The 23,552-nt window shown below is 43.2% G+C and overlaps 1 protein-coding gene across 1 annotated transcript in view; it reads right to left on the bottom strand.

Annotated features, from left to right (window-relative positions):
- LOC126474851 (transient receptor potential-gamma protein-like) overlaps positions 1-23,552 on the bottom strand; it is a 528,586-nt gene that overhangs the window by 169,136 nt on the left and 335,898 nt on the right. Inside the window, exon 12 of the mRNA XM_050102331.1 lies at positions 19,781-19,975. Within this exon, the coding sequence (XP_049958288.1) occupies positions 19,781-19,975 (195 nt within the window). The remainder of the gene's footprint in view (positions 1-19,780; positions 19,976-23,552) is intronic.

Raw genomic sequence — 23,552 nt, 5'->3', positions numbered from 1 at the left:
ATCCTGTTAAAAAATTTTCGTAATAAATAAAAATTTTTTTGAAAGGCATACATAGTCGAAAACAGTAGCTGCAGCGATAGATAGTAAGAAAATATTCAATAAAAAGTGAGACACTGTAGCAGAGACAATAGCATATTTAAGTTATGAATTTTAAATATTGTTAGAATTAAGTTTTGTCCTCAGTCCAAGCGCACAGGTGGCGGATACATCTTTGACAAGTTGGTTCTGACCCAACAAGTAAGTGAATGGATTGTCAGTTTTGGGTATAATAAGTGTAAAGTCGTGTGAACAAAAAGTTTATGAAACTCGTGAGATTGTATGAGCGCATGTTGACTCGAAGTAGGGCGCTTGAATTGCTTTTAAAACAGAAAATAAGGGATTCGGAAAGATTAGCAAAGGCAAATCGAGACCTTGACCGAATTGAGGTAGAGACCCAGCATGAAAATGGACAGAGAATAGAGGACAGTACAACAGGCGATGCAGTATCGCGAGAAATAGGACATATAACGCACCACAACGAGGATAATGTACGTCAAGGCATAGAAAACGTAAGTCAGCATACGACAGAGGAGCAGGAAAGTAGAGAGACAGTCGATAAGGATTCTAACTTGCGTCTTGAATACGTAGAACCCATAGTACAAGTAATCAGAGCTTCCTCACCACAGAGTACAAGGAATGCGAGCAGAAACGTGTCACAGCACAGTTCAATGCAATCGGTTGCGAACCAACACTTGGGCGAAAACACAGAGCGTAGGACTTCGGAAGAAAACGCAATAGGACCCACCAATCTGGCAGAATTTTTACAACAAATTACGGAAACCATGACAAGGCAAAATAAAGACCTAGGGAACCAAATTGAAATTCAGAAAGCAGAAACCACGAGACAAATGCGTGCGATTAAAGAACAAAACAAAAAAAATCAGTTACACCTAAGTCATATTGAAGACGAGGCAAAAGAATCTCGATAAGTGATAGGAAACTTAATAACAGGTCACAATCAATTGAGAACAGACATTGACAAGGTACAAGCGGACGTACAAACATTGCGTAATGACATTCAGGACGAGATCAAAACATTACGTAACAACACCCAGGGAGAAGTCAAGAAACTAGAGAAACAGATAAACGAAATTACTAGACAAGCAGCAGGTACAGCGCGTGTAGTTGTTGAAAACAGTGTGTTACACAAACATATCACAAAAGCAGCGCTGAAAAGATATGATAACCGCATAGTCAAAGTAGAAGCGCAAACGAAGCGACAATTTCAGAAATTGCGAACAGAGTTGTTGCAAACTATTGAAGAGCATAGTGAACAGGATCGAACAAGCACAGAGTCTACAACCACATCTGTAACAGCACCGGAAAAACACGCAATTAACGAAGATATTACGCATTTGCGATTCCAATCACAGGCAGAAAGTAACATACGTGAAATCAGACAGCCTGCACAGCAACAAACACGTTTCGAATTTCTTGATGAACAAACGTCATCACAAACACATGCGGAACCACAAATGTATGTTTCAAGACAGTTTGGATCGTGCAATGAAGCAGCAAGGTTAGCCAGACAAGATACCGAACCAATACCTGACAATGGAAAGCCAGGTCGCGAAGGGTACAGTGCAATGCATTCAGCTACACGTTCACAACCGATGGAAGAAAATTATTGCGTACCACTCCAACGATACTACGCAATGGTACGCGAAAGTTATAGTGGACAATATCCAATGGATCTACCACAACCGGAAGGAACGACGGGAGAAATGATCAGAAACAAAAGTGGCGAAGAATCGCGAATTTCATATGGAACTATGACGAAGTACGACAACGATCATTTCCTCACAGTCAGAAAATTTCACCACTTTCGAGAAGGAAACTCATTACATCCACGAACTTTTATTGATCAGTTCCGAGTAGGATTACCAGAACACTGGACGCAAGCACACAAATTAGACTTTATATGTGCACACATGTCAGGAACAGTCGCAGAAACCATGCAGAATGTTGCAGCGACATGCCGATCGTACGAAGATTTCAGAGAGAAGTTTCTCTCACCATATTGGTCCAGCGAAGCACAGAACAGAGTGAAGTATGAATTATTACAGAATCCATATTTTGAAAATTCAGGAGAGAAGAGTACCGTGAAATTTTTCGAATTAATGGCAAAGAAAAATCAATCCTTAGATGTACCATACAGTGACGGAGAGTTGATTAAATTATGCGCGATGAAGCTACCATTGAAATACCAGCAATCATTAGTAGGTCGCGGAGGCAATGACGTCGAAGCATTTAAAGGTATTCTAAGGGAACTAGAGTTCATATTTTCGGAAGATGACGCAAGAAAAAGACGAAGCGCACGTGAAAACGAAAGCAAAAAGCAGTGGAATCCACAAGACACAGTACGAAGAAACAATAATTACGAACCATGTGATAACTTCGCACCAAGAAACGACAATAGATTTCAACAAAGAAACGGTTATGGATTTAGAAGAGAATATGGCAATAACTATAATTCACCCAGGAACGGCAACAACTATTACAGAGGGAATAACGACAATCGGAACGGGTACTGGAGACCGACAAATCATCGACAAAGAAACCACTAAGAACAAGCTGTACAAGAAAAGAGAATACAGATAGAAGAGGTGGAGGTAAGACCACCAAATCCCGATAAACGTTCGAATTGACAGCTAAGCGCCCATGCCAAAGAGAATGACGCACCGACCCAGGACAATTGCCGCACCTTGAGCAGAGAAGTAAAAATCTTATCACGAGAAGAGAAGAACGAAGAAACAAATTCGCAGGGACCAGATGAAAACGAAGACAAGAAAATAACAATATCGTGTTGGGACGAAATTAATTGGGAGAATACTGACGAGGAAGATGAATTACCAGAGGCATGCACAACGTTTGTGGGAGGAAAGGACGAAGTAATGAGTATTGCAGAGCTATTTGACTTGGAAACCAGGGAAAGCGAATTCAGTGAGGATAATGCGCAGTCGACAGAAGTTGAAAATAAGTTACGAGTGGGCACACAACCCAACGTATATAATGAAGGAAGTTATGAAGCGATAATTTGAGCATTTAGATGCGATTATGTGGAAGTAGCGACGAAGAAGGAGAAGATAGACGAGGATGAGGAAAAAGTAGAGGATGTTGAAGAAAGCGTAAATGAAGGAAGAAATAGAGAAGAGGAAATAAAAGAGAGAGAAGTAGCAGTCGAAGCTTATCCTACAGAAAGTTCGAATTCACAAGGGAAATTCCTAAAAAGACTCATGTATGATTCAGTGGAGGATTCGTTGATGCAAGAAGAAGACGAACAGAACCAACCCATTCAAATTCAACCAATTGTGAAGGCCATGGTAAAGCATATCCCAGTCAATATTGTAATTGATAGCGGAAGTGAACTGACTGCGATCTCAGAAAATTTATTCATGCAGTGTAATGCCAATGAGGAATTGCCAGTTCTGAAAACACGTAAGATTAAAGTAAGAGGTCCTATTAGAAACAATGCTGCGGAAGTTACGAGACAAACAAGGTTAACTCTTTCGTGTCAAGGTCAAAAGATCGACGCCAACTTCGTGATTATACCTAAACTAACTGTAGATTTGATTATAGGTGCAGATTTTTTAAATGAGAGACGAGCGATAATAGATATGGGGAAAGGTAGCGTAACATTCGGTAATGTCACACTTCTCTTTGAGCAAAAGCTAAAATTAGAAGAAAACCAGTTATAAACAAACAATTAAGAATGACGCGAGATAAAGAGGATGAAGAATTAGAATGGTATGCACAAAAGAGGGAATCGCCTCAACTCATGTTAGAAGTCCATAAAGAAATCGACGAAAAATTGCAAGAAGTTCAAGGTATTTCGGAACACAGTAAAAGAGAATTAGAGGGTATTTTACGAGATAAAGCAGAGGTATTTTTACCTAAGACTGGCAGTATTAAACACTTTCAGTACAAGTTTGAAGTAAAACAGCACAAACCATTTAGAGTGCCACCCTATACAATCCCATTAAGCTACAGGAATAAAGCATTCCAGGAGATATCTAAAATGTTAGATGATGATATTATTGAACCAGCTACCTCCACATATAACAGCCCGCTCCATATTGTACAAGAACGAGATGGGAGCATCAGGTTAGTGCTTGATTCCAGACAGATCAACACAATCATAATCACTGAGACAGATCACCCAGAAAAATTAGAGGAATTGATACAAAACTTCCACGGTGCTAAGATATTTTCATCAATTGATTTACGGAGTAGTTTCTGGCAAATAGAATTGGCCCCAGAATGTAGAAAATTTACAGCATTTATCGTATTCGGTAGATGTTACCAGTTTAAACGATTGCCATTTGGTTTAAACATATCATCAGCAGCGTTTATTAGGGGATTTAATACTATACTCAGTCTTGAAATTTTACAAAAAATTACTTGTTATGTTGATGATGTGATTATAGCAGAACCCTCTTGGGAACATCACAACGACACATTAAATCTGTTTTTACAGATCATGAAAGAGCATGGGGTCACAGTAAATATAACAAAATCCAAATTTGGAAGGCGAGAGGTCAAATTTCTGGGACACATAATTTCAGAGAAAGGGGTGATGCCCGACCCAGAAAAACTAACGGCAATCAAAGAATTCTGTACTCCATATAATAGAAAATCCTCAGAGGATTTCTAGGTCTCACCGGATTCTATAAAAAAATTTATTTGGATCGACTCTCTCGCAACACCACGCCTATGTACATTGACTGGAAAAAACACGCCATGGGTATGGGATCAACAAGCCAATGAAGAATTTTTAAAAGTGAAAAACGCACTAACAACAGCACCGATTTTAGCACATCCTGATCTAACACAAAATTTTTGTATGGCCACTGTTAGCGCGAAAACAGGTTTAGGAGTTGTTTTATTCCAAGAATACGAACAGGCAGGGCTAAGATCATATAGAACAATTGCATTTGCCAGTCGGGTACTCACAAAAAGCGAGAAAAACTATTCAGTCACGGAGCTGGAAGCATTGACCATTGTATGGGGGCTTCCAACGTTTTCGATACTTCCTATTCAGAAGAAAAACAAAAGTATACACTGACCACAAAGCATTAGAATTTCTGTTATCCGCCAAACTAACTCATGGGAGGTTAGCCAGATGGACGTTAATACTACAAGAATTTGACTACACTATTACACACATAGCAGAACCAGCGAATGTATTAGCAGATGCTTTATCACGATGTCCACAGGGTGCATCCAATAACATAGGTTTGGAAGCAGCAGAAGACCAGTTTACAATGTACTATATGAAACAAGTACCTTTCGAAAACTACATTACGACAGCATTGAAAAACATAAGCAAACAACAGGACAAGGATCCCGAAATACTAGGAATCAAACACAAGTGGAGAAGTAAGGATTTTCCAGACATTCGACAGCACTATCTCGTAAAAAACAATGTTTTATTTTTTAGACGAAATGTTGCAACGAATGAATGGTTAATTTATATCCCAGATGAACTAATTAATAAGTACATATGGTATACACATTTAAGTAATGGCCACTTTGGACCAAAGAAATGCTTTTTAAAAATAAAACAACCAAGCCATTTTCCTAATATGGAAAGACGAATTAGAACAGTATTAGTCAAATGCAAAAAATGTATGAGGGCTAAACACGTCACTTTCCAAACCAAGCCACCTATGTTTCCAATAATCCCTAAAAGATTAAAACAAATAGCTGCAACAGATTTCATGGGACCCTCCCACGCACAAAAAATGGATATATTTTCATATTTGTCTTTTTGGAACTTACTTCTAAATATGTTACATTGACACCATTGAAACGGGCAACAGGTCTTACTATAAGTAAAGCATTTAGAAAGGATTTTCTCAGACAAGTAGGTCGAGTGGAACGAATAATTTCGGATAATGGCCCGCAATACAAATCAGTGCAATGGCAGAACATGTTAAAACAACACAAAATAAAACCCATCTACATATCTAAGTACAAACCTAGTGTAAATCCAGCAGAACGATCTACGAAGGACATAGGCACTTTATGCCGATTATATGCAGGAAAAAGACACAACACTTTGCATATATACCTTAAAGATTTTCAAGAAGTAATAAATGGAATGCCACATAGCACTACACTACTACCTCCAGTTACTGTACTTAAAAATACTGAACCCCCAAACACAACCAGAGAAAATGTTAGATTTCCTATTGTACCACGTAGACAGCACAAACAAGTCATAGCAACAGCACTCTCCGACATCAGAAAGGCAGCCATTAAAAGAAAAAGAAAGAGGAGATAGAACAGCAATTAAAAGAACATTCTCAGTAGGCCAGAAAGTATTTGTAAAAACACACCATCTCTCCAGCAAACAGAAACACAAAATACATAAGTTTTACACTGCATACAAAGGACCTGTCATAATTAGCCGAATTGCTCATGGTAATGCTGTGGAACTAATGAACCCAAAAACAGACAAAACCTTAGGACTTCACCATGTGAGCCACATCAAAAAGTTTGAAGATTAATTTTATTACTGGTAAATAATCAGCACAATATTTCACATATGATCGTCAGGAGAAAGAAGAATGAAGAGAGAGGAAGGAGGGGAAAAGAAAGTAGTTTCAATAAAAACAAAAACAATAATAACATCAATAGTACCATAGATTAAGGTGAAGGGATAAAGCGTAGATAGTCTAACAGCATGAAATACTAAAATGCTATACACCACGACACTACACAAAAATAAAAACGAATTTGAGGATTCTGGTAGATGTTAAGACTCAAAATATCTTAGAATTGTAACATGGAAAGGGCGCCGAAATTTGTAAAGCTTTTAAGAAGGCGTAAAACAATGTAGGTACTAGACATATGTTAGATGATTATAAGTAAAACTTTTTGTAAGAACCATTATCAAAACTCCAGCAAGGACGAGATGCAACGACCCACAAGTTGCAACGCGAGAAGTATCAAGAAAGGAAAGGACATAATTAGCAAGACACGATTCCTACAAGGTAGAAGCGTCGAGAGAAGGGAAAGGACAGCGAGACCAACAGAAGGCCCTTGTAGCCAAAGTGGGCAGCAAATAAATCTGCTGCCATGCTGAACCACAGGGTGGTGGAACCCTGCTGGGACAGAACACGGAAGCACACAGTGGCGGAACCCTGCAGAGACACGACAGGACAACGAACGCCAGAAGGGTCTCCGAACGCCCCGACTCAGCGGAGCGAGCAAAAAACGGCCTTACGAGAAGACCGCTGGGGCAAGCCACCACTGGCAAAAAAATATGTGTAAAAGTCACGCTACTGCTATTAAACAGCACGCTGATGCACGAAACTGAAGAAAACTTCCACAAAGCTAAAAGGACACGCCCAAACAATTTAACAAACTGTTACTAAGAGGAGAACTTCAAAGCGACTAGTTATCAATAAATATTTCCATATGCTGCCCAGAGAAGAACCAAGAAGCAAGTAAGAAGCAGAGAAAAAGCAGGAAGAACAGAAGTTGAAGATTCGCAAGATTGAGACCAAGAGAGAAGATGGGTGAAGAATAGACGACATACCTTCCCAAATACCTATCCTATTGTAAACTAGTCGTCTGCTAAGTATTACAACGAAAAACAACCGCTTTCAGCGACACATAACGATGACTTTCACGTATACAAAGCCAGTAAACCACGAGATTCTGCACTCACAGCTCCATTCCATTATGGGACCTCCACAACAGCAACACACACTTGCAAAGCCAACAAGGAACGACGAACAAAGCTATACATCAAATACTTGCCCACATCCATCTCGCTCAAGTCCATCACCTTCCTGCAAAAAACATTCGCCAACCCCATGCTTAAACATTCATAGGATTGTGTGAATGTGTGAAATCAAATTATGTGATGTAGGAATTGTGCAAAAGAAATGTGTGAAAAACTAAATAAGTTAAGCACACCAGACAGCTAATAAACTACAAAATAACAGTCATTGACTAGGGACTTAAGTAAAAAATAGACTATCGATAAAAATAAGTCATTAGTTCTGAAATGGACAGTATATAAAGAACAAAAGTAAGGCATAATAAACACCAAAACTATATGCCACTTATTTTCTCCTTATAAAAACAAAGAATAAAAAATTATCTTGTTGGATGTTTTCCGTTCTTGTTAACATTTGTACCATTTGTTAGGATATTTCTTTGTCAAAGCAATTCTTGGAAATAATTCTTATTTGTTAGTGTAACAATGTTGAAATGAGTGTCTAGAAACAAAATCATTTTACTTGTACATGATATTTAGAAAATGTGTTAGGAATAGATTTTACTTAATTACTACATTTATAAAAACAATATTTCAAAGAAAATCGATGTGAAAGACTCCTCACTTTCGATAACAAACTTCTTAAAAAACAAACTTCACAATTAAATAAAGAAAGAAAATAATTAAAAAATAATAATTATAATAGAATAAAAATATTCTTCATTTGTCAGTACAAAGATATTTTGGATAATAATGTGAAAGAATATAAAAATATAAATTAGTAATACAAACTAGCATAGAACAGAATAACGTGGCTGAACAGTAGGCAACAAAATTTAGATAACGGAATAATTTTTGACTGGCTTAGACAACGATTCAATCATTGCCTAACTTCAGTACAAAAATTAAGTTCGGAGGGTGGTGATATGTAAGGTGTCAGGCAAATCCAACACCTTCCATGAAAACCCTGACATGATAAGCAAATCCAGTAGTATGTCACATAGCTCCGAATAAATCGTGACGTTAAATTAACCAAAGTAATACGAGTAACGAGTGAGCAAATGGAATACCACAAACTAACACAAGAATGCCATACCTTCCCACCGTGAGACAGACGCAGTTCCGAGGGGAGAAACGAGAACAGAAGCCGAGAGCAGAACCGTGTTAAGCTAGAAGGCCCTACGATAAGGGGCGGACACCCACGTCGCCAGCTAACCGCTAGGACCACCCCCCAGCCCATGTTAAAAGCTAGAGTCCTCCAGAAGAACAGTATAGATCTTACGATAACACTAAAAGGTCCACCCCAGCCACAAGTTTTAGCGTGAGACTTTTCCGCGTCTCTGTTACGTTGCAAACTTTAAAAACATTGCCCCACCAGAAAAAAAAAAGTTTCTCATTGGATAGACAGAATTTTTGTAGGTGGAGCTTAACGTTAACATTGAGACCCTGATTGGGCAGATGAAAACACAGCCAGATAGTTTTTTTAAACCAACTTCGGTAAATTGTAGTAAGGAGAAGATAGGAGAGAGTTGCTTCCGAGACGGCGAGGTGAGCGGAGCTGTGCTGCCCGCTTCCCCCTGACGAACACCAACAAGGTAATGAACGCACGCGATGCCGCATAACAGCGCATAATGTTTTTACTCAGAACTGCAGAAGTCTCATCTGTTACACCCCCCTTTTGCGTAATACTAGTGTCGATCGTCAATTAAAGCTCATGGTGTTCACATTTGCCACTTGAAGTAAAAATCTGAAACGCAATGATTTTTCTGTTATATAGTTATTGAGAAGCCACATCAGCCACTGTAATTTACGACAAGTTAGATAAGTAATTAAAGATAATTGAGGGTCACTGTACACCATTCTGATAGTTTTCTCTCTTGTGAAACTTAATTTACACCTAGATTATAGATGTGATATGGCATAGGTCATCCTTCGATGCATTGTAGAACTTGGAAACCCACTCAAGGAATATTCGTTCACATTTTTGTTGAATGCAGTTGGGTTTTACCATCCTGTATTAAAACATTTCCTTTTATCAATAGTGCAATTTATAAACAACGTTTTGTGAGTAGAATAAAATTTCCAATGGTAAACTTAACTGCTTTTTCGACGTTATTTTACCAGCTAACTAAAAATAGGAAAGCCTTGAACCCCTTCCACTAAATTTAGTTAGTATTAAGATTCTTTTACAGGGAGTGCAGTGGAGCTGACGCTGAAATCATTAAGTATTTGGTTATATCATCGCTAGTATCACTGAACTCCTCTGAACTCTACATGTCATGTGTGGTCTGGCGTCTCCTTACCAGCTACAAGTCCCAGGTTCAAACTAGTCAATTCCCTAAAAAACACGCTCAGAGCGTCGTTGCGCGAAAGTGGTAGGGAGACACGATATAGAACAACAGACACCACGCAGAATGTTAGATCTGTGCTGCCTGACTAACCCGAAGGATCCGTCGGTCGACTGGCGAGGGTGGACACTGAGGCTTCACGGGTATGACGTCACAGTGACATACAAAAACCGTTACAAACACAAGGGTGCCAACTGCCCTTTCAAGGAGTCCTTTGGCAGAAAAGCAGTGTGGGTGAAATTTCAGTCATCGCTGCCGCATTAAACGAAATTCCTGCCGAACAGAGGGGAGGTCACTGACGCATTGGGAAAGGAGGAAACGATGAAAGGAGATTTCCGATTAATAAATGGGTTATTGTATAAGAGGGACCATGACCCAGTGTGGCGGTAAATGGCTGCTCGTCGTCCCAGCTCATCTACAGCCAGATATCGTGGAGAGTTTCCGTGATGGTTCAACATCCGGTCATCTGGGATTCGTGAAGACTTGAGACAGAGTCAGATGCAGGTAGAGTCCCCGCCGGCGCGTTACACGAGTACACAGCGTGAGCCACTGTAAGGAACGCACGCGCCACAGTTACCTGCAGAGCAGCCGTTAGCAATCGCACCTGCAGCAGCACCATTCCATCCAACTGGAATCACACCCCGTGGGAATGTTCCCAAAATCGACAAAGGCACACCTATCTCACCTGCTATGCTGTCGCCAAAGCTATACCGACTGCTGAAGCTCCGAAAATTGTTAAGTTCTTTGTAGTAGACATGGCTCATCGTATAAAACTTTTCTCGTCGAGACTAGTATCAGAGATTTCATGTTGCGGCATCACCCGCAGTATGGCAACTGCCTACCATTCAGAGACGAATGGCGGCACAGAACGTTTCAATAAGGCGTTGCAGATATGCTCTCTATGTACTCTGAAGTCGCACAGAGAGGTTTGCGCACAACACTGCGTATCGTGACATTCGCTTAAAACACAGAGAAAAAAGATATTACACTCTTATTCTATTCTTTCTGCTGCACGATTACGAGACAATGGATACACCGTTCTCGTTTCAACATGACAATACTCAGAAACGCCTGTGCTGGAAGTGCGAGGATCGGAAAAGATACTAAAGCGCTACTATCGTATCCTTTGTTGCTTATCGGACGTCAAATTTGACGTCGAGGATTATGACCCTTCATAAGGAAGACAAAAATGCAGCGTCGTCGTCCGTGTCCTCCATATGAATCCCCACTACACTCTGGAGCCGCAGACAGACGATGGCAGATTCAACGAAACTGAAAACACACCCGACGATAGCCAAGTTTCGACAAAACGCTCATCATAGTGAACAGGATATAGCAACACGACCAGAACGCGACAATCGGCCATGCCGTCATACAGAATACTATCGGCCAGATCTAGCTAGATCCAGTGTTATCTAGTCGGCTCTTATGAGAACTTCTGAAACAGTTGGTCTCTGTTCAAACGTACTCCGTAAGCCACCGTACAGGACGTAGCGGAGGATGCGCTGACCCTCTGCTAGTCATTTCTTTTGATGTTCAACTCGGGAGGGATAAACAACTATCTACTTGCCTCCGTATGACCACTGCTTTCTCGTATGTTACCTTAGTGATCCTTAGGCGAAATATATGTTGGCAGCAGTAGAATCGCTCTGCAGTCGGCTTCAAATGCCGGTTCTCGAATTTTTCTCAATAGTGTTCCTCGAAAAGAGCGTCGCGTTCCCTCCACGAATTCCCATTTGAGTTACCGTATCAGCTCCACAACACTGCGTGTTGTTCGAACCTACCGGGAAGAAATATAGCAGGCCGCCTCTGAATTGCTTCGATATCTTCCTTTAATCCGATCTGGTGCGTATCTGAAACACTCGATGAGTACTCCAGAACACGTCGCACTAGCGTCCACATTACAAATGAATGACACGTTACCAGAATTCAACAAAAAATGGAAATCGAACATTCAGCTTGTCCAGCACAATCCTCATATGCTCGTTCACTTTGCAGCGTTACGCCTCGATATTTAAACGACGTGACTGTGTCAACCGGGACACTGCTAATGCTGTATCTGAATAGGACTGGTTTGTTCTCCCTACTCATCCACATTAAAGTATATTTTTCTCAAGTTACAGATAGTTTCCATTCGTCACACCGACTAGAAATTTTGTCTAATTCATCTTGTATTCCTACAGTCACTCAACTTGGACAGCTTGCCGTACACCACAGGGTCATCAGCAAACAACCGCAGACTGCTGCCCATCCTGTGTGCCGGATCATTTACGTGTACAGAAAATAGCAGCGGTCCTATCGCCCTTCCCTGGGGCACGCTGGGCGATATCCTCGTCTCTGATGAACATTCGTCGTCGAAGACAACATAGTTAGTTACATTACTTAAGAAGTCTTCGAGCCACTCATATATCTGAGAACTTACTCCATACGCTCGTACCTCCGTTAACGGCCTGCAGTGGGACAACGTGTCAAAAATTTTTCGCAGGTCTAGAAATATGGACTGTTGCTCGTCAGTAGCTCGTCTTACAGTATGTGAGAAAATGGTAAGCTGAGTTTCGCACAACAGACGCTTTCTAAAACAGTGCTTATTGCTGGACGTACGGTTTTGGGTCTCTAGTATACGTATTATATTCGAACTCTGAATATCTTCAATCATTCTGCACCACACCGTTATTGGGGATAGTGGTCTGTAATTTTGTGGGTCAGTTCTCTTACCCTTGTATACAGGAGTCACGTGCGCCTTTTCAAGTCACTTGGGACTGTGCTCTGGACGAGAGATACGCGACAAACGCGTGTCGTGTGAGGGGCCGGTGCCACAGAGCACCCTCAGTAAAACCGCCCTAGCCACTTTCTTGTCTTCAGTTGCTTCAGTTTTTTCTCTATACCAGAGACACTGCGCGACGATCAAGCGACGGTGTGTTTGTCCGATACTCCAGCGCGATCGATTTATTGAACGCGAAATTTCAAGCTTACACCCGAGACTGGCCACCGAGTGATTGGATGGAAGACTTAGGCCTGCTTAGCAATTATGCATAGGACCAGAATTTTCTCGGGTTCTCGGCAAGAACTTTTGCTGAAATATGACGGCGGTATTTGTTGCATGCTTCGTACATACATCTTTTCACAGAAGCAAGAATCTCTACTAACCTTTACCTGGCTTCATTTGTGCGTTCTCTTTTGAACCGACAGTGCACGAGTCTTTACTTCTTTAGCATTATCCGATTTTCGTTGTTAAACTAGGTGGGTCTTTTCCGTCCTTAATCCCCTCATTAGGCACATTATTTTTCAGAGAACGAAACCCCATATGTTTAAACTCTGCCTATATTTCCTCTACGTCCATCACACTGGAACTAAACAATGTCAGTTCACTATCTAAGTGTGATGCTAACAACCACGTGTGACATAATGCTTTTGTTTAACTGTGTGTTACTTCCAAATTACATTTCGTTTCCTCTGTCTAAGCACTTTGTGTATAACTCTACTGTTGACGCTGGTGGACTCGGATGATACCTCTGTCGGAAATTAAGGCCTCCGTTTGTGACACCGTGAAAACATGTATTGTCAGAAATGATAGCGTATGTCTTCTCTCACACTGCTGTTGTAGTAGCCCTTTTCTAAGCCATGTGAGATGAATATTTTAGGCTTCTCTGTTAGCCGTATTTATTTTTCTTGGCAGGCTGCGGTGTCATGCAGTTCTGTATTATTTAGGTTATTACAACGGTTGTGTTAGATGATGATTGCGTTGTGCAGTTGTAGCGGCGTTCGCTGACTTTTGCCTGTCGACTCCCTTTCCAGGCCGCTTCGCAGCGGCTTTTTCTGATATTACTCAGCCGTTGTTAGTCGTTTGACTGCGAAAGTCGCCGAGCTGTCGACTGTATTCCGCTGAAAGTGCTCGTGCAAATAATTCTGTGTGTACGTTTGTCAGTGGAAAAGAGACAGAGAAAGAGGGGCTGCATGTTTGTAGTGTGCTAGCGTGCGTTTAAGCGTCTACTGCGTACTGTTTAATGATGCGATGTGTCGAATAGCGTAATCTGTTTTGTCATCGCTCAGTTTTTCGCTGTGTGTAATTACTTTATGGATGCAGCTGCTCTATTCTGTTGTTGTGACTGCTTTGTTTCAATATTTGGAAGTTTGGTTATAAGCCTTTGGGACGTAAGCGCGTGCTAAAAGGCTATGTAACAATACACCACTCTCGGAACATAGGAGTAAGGAATAGGAGAGTAGTGGCCATGCACCACTAGGAGTAGAATGAAAACAAGTTAACTGATCTGAAGAAAACTGGATAAGAAGAGATGACGACGGAAAATGGACAGAAGATGGATAGATGGAAATAAAAATGATGAACGCTGAGAAAGTGTTGACAGCTGTTGTACAAGCGAGAATATACCGGGAGGAAGAAGTTTTAATACGCTCTCGAATACAGCGTGATATAAATATCAGTATAAAGTTGCAGGGTAGTCTGCTCTACAAGCATATGGCAGAATTGGAGAAAGATAGAGAAAAATATAAAGGGTAAAGGGAAAAAATGTAAGCAAGCTGTTTATTATTTCAAAAGTAATTGGCAGAAATGTCAATATATTTGTCGCTATGTGAGAGAAGATGGTCGATGTCTTCATGGAAAAATGTTCGATGTTATCTACGGAATCTTGATTGCACCTCTTCGTTCGAAGCAAAACGACGGCCACGAATGTCTTTGATCACAGGGAGACTCAGCTGCTCCTGCTACCGCTGTACCGCTGTCGCTTCACTCAACACGCCGTGTTGTAGCTGACCTTCATAAACCACGCGCGAGATTTTTATATTCTCTCGCTCACTAAGCGCAAACTACTAGTCCTACAGAAAAACTGAGTAAGACCTGTTTGTAGGAAATTTAACGTAGCTAAAGTCTGTAATGAGACACGTTTCCAGTAGAGGGAGTAAGTTTCGAGTATTCAATAAAAATGAACAAAAGTTACCCTCAAACGCACTCCCGCTCCCATACTAAGCCCCCACTGGTGAGGATATATAGTATGTCGTTCGTGGCACACCCTCCTAGCACTGTACAAATATTTGCGACTGCAGAAATTATATCCCACATTCGATCTTTTTCGGTTTTCATTGAGTGGTCTTATTGAAGTGTTGGCAGAAGTGCCAACACCGTGTTGCTAAAGGAGGCCTAAATGCACGCTTTTAAGCTCACGCAGATTGGCGTGAGGTCTGGAACAAGGTAAAGGAATTAATAGTAGCAAATAAAGTACGTAGTTGATGTAATACTTAACTTTAATCCATAATTGGAGAACATCGCTCTTGATGGTACATGTTTTATAATTTCAATATTAACTGGTAATGGCGCCTTGCTAGGTCGTAGCAAATGACGTAGCTGAAGGCTATGCTAACTATCGTCTCGGCAAATGAGAGCGTAATTGTCAGTGATCCATCTCTGGCAAACTCTGCTGTACAACTGGGCGAGTGCTAGGAAGTCTCTCTAGACCTGCCGTGTGGCGGCGCTCGGTCTGCAATCACTGACAGTGGCGACACGCGGGTCCAACGTATACTAACGGACCGCGGCCGATTTAAAGGCTACCACCTAGCAAGTGTGGTGTCTGGCGGTGACACCACACTTATTATGTCACTGACTTAGTCAAACACTTACAATTGTAAAATTGACGTTTGCGTAAATTTTACTTAACAGTTTTCCGAATTTAAACGGCGTACAATGTACAGTTACAACGTTGTATTCTTCAGGCCTTCTGACTACGAGACTGCTGTGCTGGTAAAGGTTAAGCTTGGATCGAACTGTCAACGTAGTCAGTTTTAACGTATGGTTTACAAAAGTAGTTTTTCGTTCATTACCATCGCGGACACGTTAAAATTAATAATTTTAACGAAGTACCCGATTACGCTAGTTGCGTAATAGCCCAATCAATGGAGACCAAAAACAGTCGAATATCGGGGGGTAGTTCTCGCAGTTCGAAATTTTTATACAGTGATAGGAGGAAGTGCCACGAACAACATTCTGAAAATTCCGACTGATGAGGGGTAAGTGTGGGGTGGAGTTGCGTTTGAAGGTAACTTTTGTACGTGGCCTGCAGCCCAAACTTACACCAGTAAAAAATCTTAACTACACTACATTTCCTACAAAAATGTCCTATTAATTTTTTTCTGCGCGCAGCGAGCGAGGGAATATGAAAATCACGATCGTGGTTTATGAAGGCCTGCTGTAACATTGAGGATTGCATAAAACGACAGTAGTAGGGGCAGCTGAACCGAACTGTGTATGGAACTCGCATAGGGGGAAATCGGGACTGTATGGAGTGTAAGCGCTTGCCAGTGAAACTTCAGCAGCGTACTCGAATTTTATTTATTTATCGTACGGCTTACAGAATTATATTTTAAGTGCAAATACAATTAAAATGATGTGAATCAGTACAAGCGTATATATAACAAAGAAACATTGAAAACAGGCAGTAGATAAAAGAGGCTGGATGTCTAAAGACTCCAACCAGATAATTAATTTGTGCAGAGGTTCTACGAAGTCTTTCAAGGTACCCGTGAACTTCTTTCTTGGACAGTCGTGCAAAATGTCCTCCAGACTTTGTTCCTGTGTTCCGCACTCGCGTTGCTCATCGTCAATGACTCCCCATTTGTGTGGTGACGGCGTAGCCAGTTCTGATACGGCTGAGGGAGCGCCGTAGTTTTCCTGGACCTGTTGGATGGTCAGACCCGTTCCACCCAACTTCTTACGACTATGGAAGGACGTCCAATGATTTCTCCATTCCGTTCTTAGACTGTAGCTTTCTGGGGCGAATTAGCTAATGTTTACTAGATTAGTTCTCTAGATTTTAATCGAATGCTTGGTAAGATTTTCATTATGTTACGAACAGCTACGCGTCTGGATCGTCTGAATGTCATCCGGTCACGTGTTACTGCTTGCTGTCGTCGGAGATTTTGAGGGGCAGTGTTAGCGTAACAACTATGACAAGATGTGTGCGGGCGTTTTGTCGCGAGGTCGTTTCGACTACGCTGCACAAGTTTCGCTGGGAAGCCCTTACACACCTTCGATCCCTCTCCATGCGATTTCCATATTTTTGGAGCCCTTGAGAAGACATTCGTGGCCGTTGATTTGTTTCGGACGAAGAGATGTGCGCTTGGGTACAATCGTGCAACCGTAGGCAACCACATACATTTGTGCATAAGGCATTAATCATCTTGTCTCACGGATGAATTAATTAACAGTTTTGGCGATTACTTTTGAAATAATGAACAGTTCACCTACTGTTTCTCGATGTGGGTCGTTGTCATTTGCCTGAGCCTTACACACAGGCACAGCCAAGATGCCGTAAGTATCAGAATTTGAATTGCATCTACGGAATGGTTACAGGTGCTGAGAAGTCCATGGACTAAGAACCCGATGAAGGTCACAGCGTGTGTGAAAATCATGTCGCTTGAAATTTTCGAGGTCGATTATTTATTCATGTAAGAAAAACAATTCCCGTAATCAGTCAGCATCATTGTGTACGCCTCATGAGGCACCGAGTGAGGAACGGCGACTGCGTTAGTTGACGGAGCTGAGGTAGCCAGAGTCACACCGACGGAACGAAGAGTGTTACACCGTGAAGCTCCAGTCTGACATTTATCAAATTATGTGCACGATCCTCACGAGCATGAGCACACTCTTTTATTCTCTGTGACACGGAAGCAAAATGCCTGCAAGTGTCATTTTGAGGAATTTATTGCCATTCCTGAAACACGGCTAATGTAGACTGCTGGCTGGAGGCTGACGGGAAAGTGTTCGTCTCCTCATCGCATCCCAGACCTGCTCTGCGGATGACAAATCGGGCAACTGGCCAGGCCAGTGAAGAGCCGCGCATTCCTCGAGGTGTTCGTGGCGTCAGATGTTCCATTATCCTACTGGGAAATGCCATCTGGTACCGTTGTCATGAAAGGTATGCTAACTGGGTTTGCCATTCTTGCCACATATCGGTGAGCATTCTGCCTCGCTTCAGCAGTTAGCAAATTCCTGGTGCCGTATCGAATAACTCCCCACACCGTGATCCCATGAGTTGTAGAGGTACGGGTCTCGACAGTCGCTGCTTCCTGTGACCTTTCAGCAAGTCATCTGTGGACATGTTGGCGAAGACCTGACCACCACAACCAGAAGCGAGACTCAATGCTGAACATCACACAATGCCACTCAATGTCTCAGTTAAGTCGAGACTACAAGTTTCTGTGGTACGGTGTCAGCGGTATACGACGTTTGGTAATTTGATATCTCAACGCAGCTTCCATTAATTTATTCCCGAGTGTTCGTGGTGACTCCGTCCGCATTTCAGCTGTTCACATCTCTCTTGTTGTTAGAGGCAGTCTAACAATCTCTGGTTTTCTCGTGGTGTACTATTTCTGGAAGTATCTGAGCCTACCTTTCTTAACATACTGTTGTTCTGAGTCCATCTCATCAGAACTGGTTCTGTCGTCACTGCACAACAGCGAACTGTCTCTGCGATCTGTCGGTGTGCTGTTCCCATGTCCCTTACGCCAATGATTTCATATTTTTCAGACTTTGACAAATGGTAACAAACTGTAAATTCACGTTGTCTAGCCATGCTGTTTTGCAATGTCCGAACAAACAAACACCTTCTGAACAGGCCTCGAAGGCCCAAGGATACCGACCAATGGCCGTGTCATCATCAGCCCACAGGCAGATACGGAGGGACACGTGGTCAGCACACTGCTCTCCCAGCCAGCTCCTCTATTGGCCTCACCAGGGCTGACAGCACCCCACCTGCCAACAATACTCAGCAGACCCAGACAGTGGCCCATCCAAGCGCTAACCAGGCTCAGAGCACTTTACTTCAGTGATCTGACGGGAATCGACGTAACCACTGCAGCAAGGCCGTTGGCTGTTTACAGTGCATACCTGAAAAATTCCAGTGATTTTGGATATACCCAGTAGCCAACGTGCTCTCACACCATACATCGTCTGTGGGAGTGGCTTTCTTCTGCATCCACAATATTATTGTATAAGGAAGATGTCTTAAAAAACATATCCCACAGCCTGGGAAGTACTGGAGTATCAGGTCTGAAGTGTTCGGTCAAGGTGTTCATTTTGTATCACGAAATTGTGGAGAAGCGTGCGTATGTATGTGTTGTCACGGCACAGATTTGCCCAGAAACATGCTTGTACGTTCTATACTCTCCTTAACTGTTTGACAGCCATCGTCCATTATTTTGGACGACTGTGAGGGAATGTGGTAAAGATTGTAACTAACTGTTAAACTAGTTTTATAATTTGATGATTCATATTTTGTTAATTAAGGTAACATGTAAAAAATTTAACATATTCGTTCCATGACAATCAGATACGGTTCCTAACAATCTCGTAAGAATTACTCGATCAGTGGTATCAACACTCAGCCACCGACATGTCCCCAATATGTACAAGTGCAATGAGGGGACGGTGATCTAAAGTGGCAGCAACAACTGACGAGCAAACTATGTCTACACTGATGTAGGTTGCGACGAAAATTCACTTCACTGGATAGCAAGGCGTAGTGGATATCAGTAGCTGGACTACACCAGATCACGTCTTTCACAAATGATTACAAAATGATATCATTTTGGGAATTCACTGAGACGACTACATAAGAACCTGCAGTTGATGCAGCCACTGCGCACTACTCACCCGGATGGTGCGCATGTGCTCCTTCTTGGCGGCGCGGGAGTGCCCGCAGAGGCGGCGCTGCACCCACTGGATGAAGTACCAGACGCTCTTGGGGGTGGGCACGATGTTGAAGGGCGGCGGCACGGTGCCGCCCTCTTCGAAGTACGAGATCCACAGCTTACTCCGCGCGAACTTCCACTCCACGTCGGCCCGCTCCTGGCAAACGAGGGCGCGCAGGGCGCACCGCAAGTGTCAATGGGGCTCCAGGCTTAGACGGGGAGTAATAGAGCCACAGGTAGGGGAAAGGACGGGGTACAGAGAGAGGAGGGGGGAGGCGAGGAGGTGGTCCCGGCACAGGCGCTAACAGAGACAATGGCAGGGGGCTGCTCAGAGTACAGAGGGACAACCAGTAGAAGGAAGACTCAGAAGGCAGAGCAGTCATGGTAGTAATGGTAGTGTGTAGGTCAGGAGGACAAGTGGTACAAGGAGGACACGCTGACAGTGAGGAGTCAGGTGGCAGGTGGTGAGAGACAAGGAGATAGGACAGGGAGACGTGCAAGGGACAACTGTCTTAGAGGACACAGTGTCAGTGGTATTTCATGTGGCAGGGAGGGCAGCCAAATGTAGCGTGAAACTCCAGCAGGACATGCTGCACGAAAAACAGGGCACACTACAGGGGTTAGCACGAGGATGCGGGTCGCAGTGGGGGGGCAGGGAGGTGTGCGAGTTAATGGCAGGAGGGACAGCGAACACAGCTGGCAGGAAGGGCATGGCGCTGATAGCTGAGCCCTGTGCAGAGCCAGTCACAGTGGCTCCCATCAGTGTACTGATGTGTTCAGACACCTGTCATATGCCTGTACTGCAACATTCCTGTCAGACGCAGTGTCTTCATAAACCACTCATCATACAAAAGGTCAGGTTTACACGAACGTTCTTCACAGGTACGTACTTCCACTTCTGTTTACGCCACGAGGCAACTGAGAGATGGAAATATTCCTATTCCACATTTCAGTACTGTTTGGTCAGTAATATGTAATATTGAATTAAAGGATGTATGTCACACGTGCCTATATAGAAAACAAAAACAATTTGGGAGCTCAAGAGGCATGTCTTGTGTAGTATCCATCGTTTTCAAATCAATGTCACAGCCGTGCTTACGTATGAATGTTGTAACTCTAAATTTTCGATTATTTCAATATGGGAGTGAACCCATTTGATAAGCTCATACAGAAGCTTAAAGACACAAAGATGCTGATAAGAGTATGTAACTGACAACTGAAAATGTTTACTCCCACTGTGGGAACATAAAATCTAGCTCAAAGTGTCTTTCTAACATTGTGCTAAACAAATTTTATGATTGTACTGCATAATTTTATTTGCTACTATGCAGTGTGCTGTGTTGCAATCTCATATCTTGATAATAATGAATCACATAGTGAAACTGGAATGATGTACGACTATAATTTAACACTTGACTAGAGTTCTATTACAGGGCACTGCCGAATTTCGCTTGTTTAACATAGCTGTGCTCCAGCTGAGGAGTGGGGACCAGCACTATGCCTCATTCCCAGCGACTCCGCGGTCACACTAGTGGCGAGTCACTGCCGCCATGTAATGTTGCCTCAGTAATAGGGTGATGGCCGCCACCAGTGGTGGGCTACTGGCACACCAATGTGCGCAGCTCGTCGTTAAGGGGCTGCCGTCGGCAATTGTGATATACTGCCACCACACTGTGCCACCGCTACCAGTTATCTGGCGCCACGGAATGCTGTGGCACACCTCCTTATCGGGAGACCACCGTCACAGTTGGTGTCGCTGGAGCCCTACTACACCATGCCATTGCACAACTCATTACTTGGGAGGCCAGCAGAACACTGGTGGTGAGTCACTGCATCATGCTGTGCTTCAATCACACGGATGCCATATTCCTTGACTTCCGGAAAGCGTTTGACTCGGTGCCCCACTGCAGACTCCTAACTAAGGTACGAGAAAATGGGATTGGTTCCCAAATACGTGTCTCGAAGACTTCTTAAGTAATAGAACCCAGTACGTTGTCCTCGATGGTGAGTGTTCATCAGATGTGAGGGTATCATCTGGAGTGCCACAGGGAAGTGTGGTAGGTCCGCTGCTGTTTTCTATCTACATAAATGATCTTTTGGATAGGGTGGATAGCAATGTGCGGCTGTATGCTGATGATGCTGTGGTGTACGGGAAGGTGTCCTCGTTGATTGACTGTAGGAGGATACAAGATGACTTGGATAGGATTTGTGATTGGTGTAAAGAATGGCAGCTAACTCTAAATATAGAAAAATGTAAATTAATGCAGATGAATAGGAAAAAGAATCCTGTAATGTTTGGATACTCCATTAGTAGTGTAGCGCTTGACATGGTGACGTCGATTAAATATTTGGGCGTAACATTGCAGAGCGATATGAAGTGGGACAAGCATGTAATGGCAGTTGTGGGGAAGGCGGATAGTCGCCTTCGGTTCATTGATAGAATTTTGGGAAGACGTGATTCATCTGTAAAGGAGACCCTTATAAAACACTAATACGACCTATTCTTGAGTGCTGCTCGAGCGTTTGGGATCCCTATCAGGTCGGATTGAGGGAGGACGTAGAAGCAGTTCAGAGGCAGGCTGCTAGATTTGTTACTGGTAGGTTTGATCATCACGAGAGTGTTACGAAAATGCTTCAGGAACTTGGGTGGGAGTCTCTAGAGGAAAGGAGGCGTTCTTTTCGTGAATCGTTACTGAGGAAATTTAGAGAACCAGCATTTGAGGCTGACTGCAGTACAGTTTTACTGCCGCCAACTTACATTTCGCGGAAAGACCACAAAGATTAGATAAGAGAGATTAGGGCTCGTATAGAGGCATATAGACAGCCATTTTTCCCTCGTTCTGTTTGGGAGTTATGGTATGAAGTACCCTCCGCCATGCATCGTATGGTGGATTGCGGAGTATGTATGTAGATGTTGATGTAGAATGATTGGCAGGTGGCCATCATGGCACATTACTAGCCTCATTGTATGGTTGTAATGACTAGGTCAAACCCCCACACATTATGTATTCTCATTAGTGAAGCACTGACCTACAAAACTGGCTGGCTGGTGTCATTTAGATGGAACATGATAAATGTCAATATTATGACGAGTTCGTAAGATTAGCAGTTAAGGAGCTGAATCGGCAAAAGTTGAATACAGTGCAACGCTGGGCAGCTCAGAAGGGCGCGATGTCATTAGCAGTACGGTACTGCCCGACACAAAATGGCATGCAGTGTGCAGCAGATGTCCAAGCTAGCACCAGGATGAAGTTGCGGCAACATCAAACAGCAGTGGGCAGGTTGACATGAGCAGGTAGGGCAGGGAGACAAGGGTTAGGGGACAGTGAGCAGGGGCAAGGTGGAGGGGACAGGGTGAGAGGGCAGGGCAGGGACAGCAGGTAGTGGCAGTGATGCAGGGCAGAGGCAGGGCCAGTGGCAGTGGCAGTGGCAGTGGGGCAGCAGAAGAGGGTGGTAAGGAGTAGAAGCAGGGGGAAGGGGAAGGGGTAGGGGTATCTGGGCACAGGGCCTCGGGCAAGAGTAGGGGGCAGGGACAGAGGCAGGAGGGCAGGGGTAGTGGGGAGGGGGTTAGGGGGATAGACGCAGGAGGATGGTAGCAGGGTGCAGGGACACCGTAGCCGATGCAGGGGGAAGTGAGCAGGGGCTGGCAGAGGGGCAGGGGTAGTAGAAAGGAGGCAGGTGTATCAGCAGGGCGGCAGAGGGAGGGGAAAGAAGTCAGGGGGCAGGGGGCAGAC

The sequence above is a fragment of the Schistocerca serialis genome, chromosome 4 (assembly GCF_023864345.2).
Source record: "Schistocerca serialis cubense isolate TAMUIC-IGC-003099 chromosome 4, iqSchSeri2.2, whole genome shotgun sequence".
Classification (NCBI taxonomy): domain Eukaryota; kingdom Metazoa; phylum Arthropoda; class Insecta; order Orthoptera; family Acrididae; genus Schistocerca; species Schistocerca serialis.
This window is presented reverse-complemented; position numbering and strand designations above follow the sequence as displayed.